Source organism: Chrysochloris asiatica, unplaced genomic scaffold (genome assembly GCF_000296735.1).
Source record: "Chrysochloris asiatica unplaced genomic scaffold, ChrAsi1.0 scaffold00256, whole genome shotgun sequence".
Taxonomy (NCBI): domain Eukaryota; kingdom Metazoa; phylum Chordata; class Mammalia; order Afrosoricida; family Chrysochloridae; genus Chrysochloris; species Chrysochloris asiatica.
The window spans coordinates 3,787,214-3,797,443 of record NW_006408774.1 but is presented as its reverse complement, the minus strand read 5'-3'; the positions used below and the strand labels follow the sequence as shown (position 1 = coordinate 3,797,443).

At 43.7% G+C, this 10,230-nt stretch overlaps 1 protein-coding gene across 1 annotated transcript in view; it reads right to left on the bottom strand.

The window, feature by feature from the left end:
• CC2D2A (coiled-coil and C2 domain containing 2A) overlaps positions 1-10,230 on the bottom strand; it is a 175,007-nt gene that overhangs the window by 15,926 nt on the left and 148,851 nt on the right. The window contains exons 28-30 of the mRNA XM_006873814.1: positions 9,108-9,197; positions 5,594-5,707; positions 2,342-2,476 (exon numbers count right to left, since the gene is read on the bottom strand). Of these exons, the coding sequence (XP_006873876.1) occupies positions 2,342-2,476; positions 5,594-5,707; positions 9,108-9,197 (339 nt within the window). The remainder of the gene's footprint in view (positions 1-2,341; positions 2,477-5,593; positions 5,708-9,107; positions 9,198-10,230) is intronic.

The following is a 10,230-nucleotide window of genomic DNA, read 5'->3' as shown; positions in this document are numbered from 1 at the left end:
TAGCTCTGTTTGATAGATTACAGTGCAACACTATTCTTATTACATAATTATATAAATGTTATAAAACCAAGAACATAGGAAAAGCAAAAAGAAATACAATCCTGAAGCATCTGAACAAGATGATTTGAAGAATCCTTTTAGAGCACATTTAGAAACCATAAGAGGAGTCGGGGGTGATACATGCACACTGCAGTCATGAACAAAATGCATTACACACCTGGTCATCCCGACACGGGCAGGGCAATGGAGATGTTCACACATGTACACACGCACACACGCTCCTCTTTCTTCTGCTTCCAGCCCCTCTCCATACATTCAGTCCCACCCCTCCCCAAAAGAAAAGATCAGGCACAGAATCCTAGTGAACCCCACATCTGCCTTGCTGGAGGACATTAAGTGACCGTAAGGTAAGTGTGTGGGCACTCACCCACAACATGAAACAAAGCATGCAGCAATTGTTTTGAGAGCTAACAATTTTCACCCAGAATGGCATCCTCTGAAAATTTTCTGAAATCTGTTGACTCTGCTTGATGACAAATGATCTGGATATTATTTTCTAAATCAGGATAGAACTTGGCAGATGACTCATGACTCCAATAATGGCTTTAATTAAAAATAATAATTAACATGAGGATAGAGCTCCATACCGCTCTTTTCACATAAGTTCATTCTAGTAGTGGACATTTTATAGACTGCTCTGATCAGAATCACAGTAGAATGCCCTGGGCAGAAAGTGAGAAAAAAAATGATAAAATAAAATCCAAAACCATAAAACCAACCAGACTTAGTGGTCTGATAGAGACTAGTAAACTCCCGAGACTGGGGCCCTTCAAGCCTGGAACTGATCCCATTGCCAGGAATCACCCTTCAGCCAAACAACAGACAGTGATCAATAGCATCGGGGAGGAATGTTCTCTTCAGTGCCATCAACCATAGGAGACCCAAAGGGCAGTATCTGCCCAAGAACAACGCACAGAAACAATGCTCTAAGCAGGAAGCGGCAGGAATGAAGGAAGACTGGGAATGGGGAACCCAGAGAGGAAGAGGGAGGAGTGCTGGTACATTGACCTGGAGGGGGGGTTTGCAACTGATGTCACAAAACAAAATGTGTATAAATTGTTCAGTGCAAAACAAATAGGCTCTATAAGCTCCCCCAAACTACAATAAAAAAAGGTAAAAATCAAGTAGATGACGTTTGTTGGACCCCTACAAAAGGCAGATCCTTTGCTGAATGCCTGGCAACGTGGTGGTTGTTAAGTGCTGTCGCGTCGGCTCCAACCCATAGTGACCTGTGTAGGGTTTCTGAGGAGTGACTGGTGAGTTTGAACTGCCAATCTTGAGGTTCAAACCGACCTTGTGGTCCAGTGCTTATCCTACAGCGCCACGCCAGGACTACCACCAAACTGGTTCCAACCAATAACGACCCTAATGCACAACAGAATGAGATATTGCCCGGCCTTGCACCGTCCTCACAATTGTTGTTGCGCTTGAGCCACTGTGCCATTTTACAATGGCATATTGTGAGTAATTGTCATTATGACTAATTGCAACTGTCACAATTGTAAAGGTAAAAGTTTATTAACAAAAACGGAGTAGTAGTTAATCTTCCAGTCCAGAAACAGAGGACCCTAGGACCATCAAGGGAGAAGAGCACAAGCAGAATGCAGGACCTTATCCAGAGAAGCAGTGATGAAGGCAGATAGGGGGACATGGAGAGGAGGAGCAGCTGAGGACTAGCTGAGGATTCATGGGAAGAAAGGGACTAAGAGCTGGTGGCCAGGAGGCAGACTTGCAGAAGGTGCCCTTTGGTGGTGTCAATTATTATAGATGCCTGAGTGTTTAAAAAAAAAGAAAAAGAGCTTAAGTGAATAGAGAGAAACACTGTTAACTGATGGCACACGGAGGGGATTATTATCCTTGTAATGAAACAAGATGTATGATTTGTTGAATGTAAAACTGATGATCTGCCCTGTAAACCTTCACTCGACCCACAGTAAAGACTTTAAAAAAGAAAATGTGCAATTGTTTTATGAAAAATAGGCACAGAGTTCCCACACTCCTAAGCATTGTGATTTACCTGTGGATGATCATAAGGTCTATGACGAGCAACTCAACAAGTTGCCTGTGTTTAGGGTAGCTTTGCTACTGTCCCTGACGCTGTCCCTGACACTCTGACAAGGCAGAATTGTCCTAAATGTATATAGACACATAGAAAAATACACACACACACACACACACACACATGACTTTAGGAAAGATATTCTTTAAATCAGTAGGTCAATTAAGATGTTAAAAAGCAAGCAACAGTCAATGATGATTAAGAAGAAATTGAAGTACTTACGTTATCAGGTCCTATTAAACAGCCCACACTTTTCAATGGACAGAATGTATCGTATTGTGCATAAAAATGTCCACTGGAGGGATTCCATATTAAATAATGGTTTTGCTCCCAAGTCAACACATAGACAGTTGGACCCTGAGGAAAAAGATGATGCCTTTAATTAAAAACACTGCCCAACTAACTAGGCAATTCAGGTACAATGGGTTTCAGGGCCACAATTTACATGCTTAGTGCTGCACAAAGGTTGCAGCTGCTGCTGTTGTTGAGTGCTGTGGAACCGAGGCCTACCAACCCTGTGTACTAACTAGTACAGCACACTGACCAGATAGACAGCAGCTGTGTCCGCGGTCTACCAATCCTGTGTACTAACTAGTACAGCACACTGACCAGATAAAGACAGCAGCTATGTCCGCGGCCTACCAATCCTGTGTACTAACTAGTACAGCACACTGACCAGATAGACAGCAGCTATGTCCGCGGCCTACCAATCCTGTATACTAACTAGTACAGCACACTGACCAGATAAAGACAGCAGCTATGTTACCTTCCCAAGCTTCTTTAACATAGTGTGATGGTTAGGGTTTTGTGTCAGTAGGACTAGTTCAGGATTCGCAGTAGTTTAGCAGTTAAAATACAGTAATCCCTCATGTTGAGATACAAGGCGCTCTGGTAGCGTAATGGTTACGAATCGGGCTGCCAACCTCATAGTCAGCAGTTCAAAACAACCAGCCGCTCCGTGGGAGAAAGATGAGGCTTTCTTTTCTTGTAAAGATTTACAGCCTCAGAAACCCTGTACAGGGTCGCTATGAGTCGGAACCGACTCCATAGCTCTTAACAACATGATGAGATATAATGTCATGTGATAATCCTTCCCATGATGTGCTCTGGTGTGATCAGCCCAGAATCGATGTAATTACACGATGTGTCAGCCTTGACTTCTGTGATGTTAATGATGTTAAAGGATGTTAATGGTAGCGTAGTGGTTATGAGTTTGGCTGCTAATCGCATGGTCAGCAGTTCGAAACTGCCAGCAATTAGATGAGGAGAAAGATGAGGCTTTCAGCTCCCATAAATATATGCAGCCTTGAAAACTCTATGCAGGGTGGCTATGAGTCAGAACCGACTCCACAGCACATCACCACCACGATGTTAATGAGGCTGGGGGCAATCTATAGGATTAGATTGTATCTCGAGCCAATTACTTTTGAGATAGAAAAATGATTCAACAGGCAAGAAAAGCTCCAAGGAACCTTCTACTGCCAAGAACCAAGAGCCAGGACTAGAGTACATCCTTTGGGCCCGGGCTCCCTGCACTGTGAAGCTCCTAGATCCAGAGGAAGTTTGATGCCAAGACTCATGGAGATCTTCAAGCAATGTGGAGCCCAGAGATTCTGAAAGGAGACAATGACTTATTGCCAACGCTCTGAATTTGGACTTGTAGCCAATTAAACGATGAGGCCATAAATGTCTGTTTGTGAACGGCAGTTTTAGACAATTAAGACAAGCAGGCTGAAGAACTAGCCATGATGGAAAGAAACAATGACTAGCATTTGCTTGTTGGACTCACTACGGTTGTCATTTAAGTCCGAACGGTTGACTATGATGGAAACCTACTTCCATCCTTCAAATACAATGACTTACATTTGATTTACCTTTATGATTATGTGAATGCGTACGAGAAGTTTGGAAGGAGGGGAGTGGGGCTGGGGGTTAGAGCCCAAAGAGGCGCTTTAACTTTTGGCTTGAAATACTCATGTCTTGTGGGATTCATGGTTTCCAACGAACAAGTCATTTGTTGCATAATTTTGTCTGATGCCCATAATAGTTTACTATGGAAGGCCGAGCAAGAATAATGGTCCCAGCATCCTTAGAAAGTCAGAGTTGTGAAGTAACTTATCCATGACCACACAGCTAATGAGGAGTGGGGCACAGAGCCTTGAACCGAGGCCTTGCGATACTTCCTACCCCGGGGTCCTTTCCTTTGGACCAGGGCTAGGTCTATCTGGACAATGATGGGGAAGAATGAATTAGCATGCAGACATGATGGTGTTGTTGTTGTTAAGTGTTGTTGAGTCGGTTCCCACCCAAAGCAATCCTGTAAAAGATTTCTGAGTAATGGCTGGTGGGTGTGAACTGCCGACCTTGGGCTTCAAACTGACCTTGCAGTCCAGTGCATTATCCTGTAGGACCATTTCATTATTTGCCTAGCAGTGACTCGTGCTATCTGATACCCAAGCATGCACAGAGCTTCGTGGCCTTTTTCTGAAATACCCATTGGATTAGCTGCTTCAATCGTGTGAATTTTTGGCCTGGTATTCTCACAATTTAGGGCTATAGGAAGTAAGTTAGGCAGACAAGGCCTGATTGTTCCCAAGTCTCTAATCCAATCCAAACAACAATGATAACATCAAAATGCAGCTGTTGGCACGGCGCTCCTTCCGTCTGTGGTAATCTGCCCGGTTCCCCTTTGTCTGTCAGGTTAACAGCAGATACTTCTAGAAGCAGTAGGCATGAGAGTCACGAGAGCTCTGTTGTTGTTGTTAAGTGCCATCGAGCCAGTTCTGACTCATAGCAACCCTGTAGAGCGTTTCAAAGGAGCGACTGGTAGGTTTGAACTGCTGACCTTGAGGTTAGCAGTCCAGTGCTGATCCTACAGTGCCACACCAGGACCCCAAGTCTCCTCATATGTTTTTAGAGCCCCTTCATTCATTAGCTGAATAACATGAAATCACTACAGGTATCAGGATTCTTAGTCAGGTGGGTGGGAGGAGGCTCATACTGAAAGGACTGAGCTAGGTGGAGACTATAGATGACGAAGGATTAAGATTTGAAAAAAGAAAACAAACAAACTTGCCCACCCCCCTAAATAACCTGAAGTATCCTGCCACATACTGTGCAGGGTCCAGAGTCCCAGTGTAAACCATTTCATGGCTCCTAGTTGGCAGTTCTGTTAGGGTTCTAGGAGCCCTGGCAGCTTAGTGGGTTCACATTTGAACTGCTAACCACAAAGGTTGCCCATTCACACCCACCCGCTGCTCCTTCTGTAGAGAGTTTCAGCTTCAGAAACCCTATGGAACATTTCTGCTTTGCCTTACAGGGCCACTATGAGTTGCAATGGATTAAACAGCAGTCGATTTATGACATTCTCCAAGCAACTCAAAGGCTTATTAAGAAAGGGAGCCCTGCCTGTTATGTGGAACACTCCAGCTCAGACAACGTCCCTCCTGTGAAAGGCATCCCATGTGGACTTACCTCAGGGATTGCGTTACCCATCATGAGCCAAACCTTCTTACCCAGGAACAGAAAATAGTTACATAGCAGTACGGCATGCTCTTCTTCATCTCCTGCCAGGAGATCAAGAAATTGCTAATGAAGAGAAAACGATTGTGTTAGAAGGGCTCACTGCTTCCTTCTAGACGTGACTATACAGAAGTTTAACAAGTTATGGTTAGAGCTAGGGCCCTGGAGGACAAGACCTATTTTTCAAATCTTTCCCAAAATGTTGGTACTATACTGGCAATTTATAATAATAAAACAACCAGACTAACGTTTTCACGGATAAGGTGTTTTCATTGACATTTGATGGCATGGGTTTCCAAAGTCAATAATTACTGTGACTAGGGTGGACTGGGGTGAGCATTTACTTTTCATTTTTAATATGTATATATGTATGGCAGCTCACAATATGCTACATGTTTTTGGGGCACAAATGCATACACTCATTTAATCCGAGACCAACCCTTTGAGGGAGGTACTTTTAGTTTCCCATTTTCAGGTGAGGAAGTAAAGACACAGATAGGTGCGGTAACACTTAACCCAATACCATCCAGTTGATTCTGACATACAGCGGGAGCTATAGAACAGGGCAGAACTGTTCAGTTGGCTTTCTTAGACAGTAAACCGTAGAGAAATAGACAGGCTCTTCTTTCTCCAGTCAATGGGTGCTGGTGAACTTGAACCCCCAACCTTGTAGTTAGGAGCCCAAAGTTTACGCAGTATGCCACCAGGACTCCTTTGTTGTTGTTGTTATTAAGTGCTGTTGAGTTTCAACTCATAACCACACAGGATATGATTTTCCAAAGGAGCCCTGGCAGCATTATTGTTGTGCACGGTGGAGCACAGTGGATTACAAATTGGGCTGCTAACCACAAGGTCAGCAGCTGGAATCTACCAGCCACTCCAAAGAAGAAGATGAAGCTTTCTGCTCCCTTAAAATGTACAGCCTTGAAAACCTTATACAGGGTTGCTATGAGTCGGAACTGAATCTATGACATGTAAGTACCACCCCTACCAAAAGGTTTCTAAGGAGTGGTTGATGGGTTTGAACCTCTGACCTTGCAGTTAGCAGTCCAGTGTTTATCCTACAGTGCCACACCAGGACTCCAAGTCTAGCCCTAGAACATATGAATTCTTCCATACTTTAGCTCCTTTAGAACATATGAATTCTTCCATAGATGGTTCTAGGATATAGAAATTGTATCTCTATCAACTGTTAATACTGATGCTTCCAAAGTATATCAGGGAACCAAATATGTAAAGTGTATTTAAATTTCTTCCATTTAGGATTATGCTTCACAGGAGTTGAATAGCTATAATTAGACTTGATGTAAACAGAGCTCAACATGCCATCCAGCAACAAAATGAAAACCTGTGATAATCCGTATTTCTTTCAGACTGCCTAAATTTATGTTGTACACTTAGACTATAAGTTCCATGAAAGCAGAGCCCAATTAAGGAGCTCCGGTAGCCTAGTGGGTTATGCTTTGGACTGTTAACAGCAGTTTAAATCTATCAACAGCTCCTGGGGAGAAAGATGAGGCTTTCTGTTCCTATGTAGACTGACAGCTTCGGAAACCCTGTATACAGGATGTCTAAGAGGCAGAATGCACTCAGCATGCTGCAGTAGCAGAAACCATTGTATTTTATTGACAGCCGGAAACGTCTACTAAGAACTTGCCTCCAACCGTGTCTGACCACCATGACTAAGAAATACAGTGGAACCTGCAAGAGCTGGAACTCACCTGGGCTGACTTGTTTTCTGCCTTTGACAGGCTACAGTCTTCTTGTTGTGTGCCATTGAGTTGGTTCCAACTCATAGTGACCCTGTACTGGGTTTCTGAGGAGTGGTTGGTGAGTTTGAACTGCCAACCTTGCAGTTAGCAGTCCAGGACTTATCCTACAGTGCCACACCTTTAAAACTCCCATTTTAGTGGGAAATATTTGAATTTCCTTCTGTGACAGGTTTTTGCCTTACTCAGGTTCTGGCTTTCACAGGTTGTGCTGTGCAAAGTTATGGTGTTGGAGGAGAAAATTGAAAGTGCCATGGGCTGCCAAAAGAACCAACAGATCTGTGTTGGAAGAAGTGCAGCCAGAGGCCAGGGTGGATAAACTTTGTCTCTCATCCTTTGGACGTATTGTCAGGAAGGACCAGTTGCTGGACAAGGAGATCATGTTTGGTAATGTGGAGGGTCAGAGAAAAAGGAGAAGACCCCCAGAGAGATGGACTGGTAAAGCGGCAGCATCAACGGGCTCAAGCATGGCAACTATTGTGAGGTTGGACCAGGATCGGGTAGTGTTTCGTTCTGTTGTGCATGGGGGCACTATGAGTCGGTACCAACTCAACGGCACCTAACAACAACAACAATACTGTGCAAACTGACACCCATACTGTCTAAATAATTCCCAAATATAATGAAGTATATACTTTTCATTTTTTAATGAAGAAAACTCCCTATGTTATATGATCAGTTAAGTAAAAGTTACCACAGGATAAGCACGGACTTCATGTTCAGTTTGAACCACAAAGTCAGCTGTTGAAACTCACTTCGGAAACCCTATACAGGGTGCTATGGATTGGAACCAATTCGACGGCACTTGACAACAGCAAGTAAGACAATCCTTTTATGAATAACACTGGGCGCCTTGGTGGCCTTGTAGGATAAGCACTGAACTACGGACCACAAGGTCAGCAGTTCAAGCCCACCAGCTGTTCTCTGGGAGGACTATGAGGCTCTGTGTTCCCATAAAGATTTACAACTTTGGAGACCCTTATCAGGGGACTGATGAGTCAAAAGCAAGTCAATGGTAGTGTGTTTGTTTTTATTTTTTGGTTGTTCAGGCAGAACCTGGAGGGCAAATCAGCATGGAGGCATCTGAAGTGCTATCGTGTCATTTTTAGTGTGAACACTTAATTGTTTAAAAGTATCGGAATCTTGGAAGAACTAAACCCCAAGCTCAAGCCATGCCCACTGTCACTACAACTCATGGTGACTCTATGAAACAGAACTGCCCCACTGGCCTTCCAAAGGTATAAATCTTTACAGAAGCTGATTTTTCTCCCACAGGGAAGCTGGTGGGTTCGAATCACTGACCTTTCAGTTAGCAGATAAGAGTCTACCCACTGTGCCACCAGTCCTCCCTTGGGAGAATTAAACCCGGAAGGAGAAAATACCACAGGCTTTAGCTTATCCTGCTACACAGAGGGCAAGGTAGACTTTTATGATGACCAATGGTGAGGGCCTGGTGTGGCTCTACAGGTTAATGCGCTGGACTGCAGGGTCGGTTTGAACTGCACGGTTGGCGGTTCAGGCTCACCAGCCGCTCCTGGGAAACCCTCAATGGGGTCTGTGTGGATTGGAACTGGCTCGAAGGCACTCATCAGCAACAATGAATATCGCAATTTAAAACGATGAAAATCAGCTAGCAAATGTTCAATTAAGTCAGCTCAAACGAGTAAGTCTTGGAGGAAGAACAAAGGTCAACTTACATCAGATGTGCTCCACAGATCACAGACACCGGCAAATGAAACAGCGTCAGGCAAGAAAGGAATCAAAGACACGTAGCAAGCCACCAGTTCCTGTAAAACCAAAATGAGCTTGTGACAAATAATTCCTAATAAAATAGAAATTTGGGCCCCATACCTCATTTCTGGCAATACAATAATCCTACATATCATAAATACTAATGTGTCCAAAATGAATCTCTAAACTGCTACCAAGCGTTATGCTAATATCAGTGCATTTAATCCTCACTAAACTGGAGTCCTAGTGTGGCGCTGCAGGATAAGCACTGGATTGCTAACCACAAGGTCAGCGGTTCAAACCCACCAGTTGCTCCTCAGAAACCCAGTACAGGATCACCGTGAATTGGAAGTGACTTGACAGCCCTGAACAACAAGAAACAATCCTGTGAGCAGGTCATTGTTATTCTCCATCGTTTCTGAATGAGGAAGTGGGTAATTTAATAACCATCCTGAGGATATAGCAAGTCTGTGTCAGAGGCAGCTTCATACCTGGAAAATAATGGCTCTCAAATCCATGTTTGTATCCACTCTACTTCTCTGAAGAAATGAGAGAGTTTATCTTCAAATTTAAGAGTGGGAACACATTTTGAAATAAGAAGCCAAGCACAACATTAAGAGAAAGAATACGAATTGTGATGATATAAAACACAGGATTCCTAGTGGCAAAATGAATTAAGCATTTTGTGGCTGCTAACCACAAGGTCAGAGGTTCAAAGCCACCAGGTGCTCTATAGAAGACAGATGAGGCAGTCAGCTTCCATAAAGATTTACAACCTCAGATATCCTATGGACCCATTCTACTCTGTCCTAGAGAGTTGTTACGAGTCAGAATCAACGGTTGTTGTTGTAAAGTGCTGTCAAATTGGTTCCAACTCATAGCGACCCTGGATAGGATTTACCAGGAGAGGTTGGTAAGTTTGACCCACCACCGTCTGGTTCAAATAGAGCTTGTGGTGCCACACCAGACTCAAGTGTTGTTGTTGTAAAGTGCCGTTGAGTTGTTTTCCACTCATAGTGAATAGTGTATATGGTTTCTATGGGTTCCAAGGAGTGGCTGCTGAGTTTGAACCACTGACCTTGTGATTCA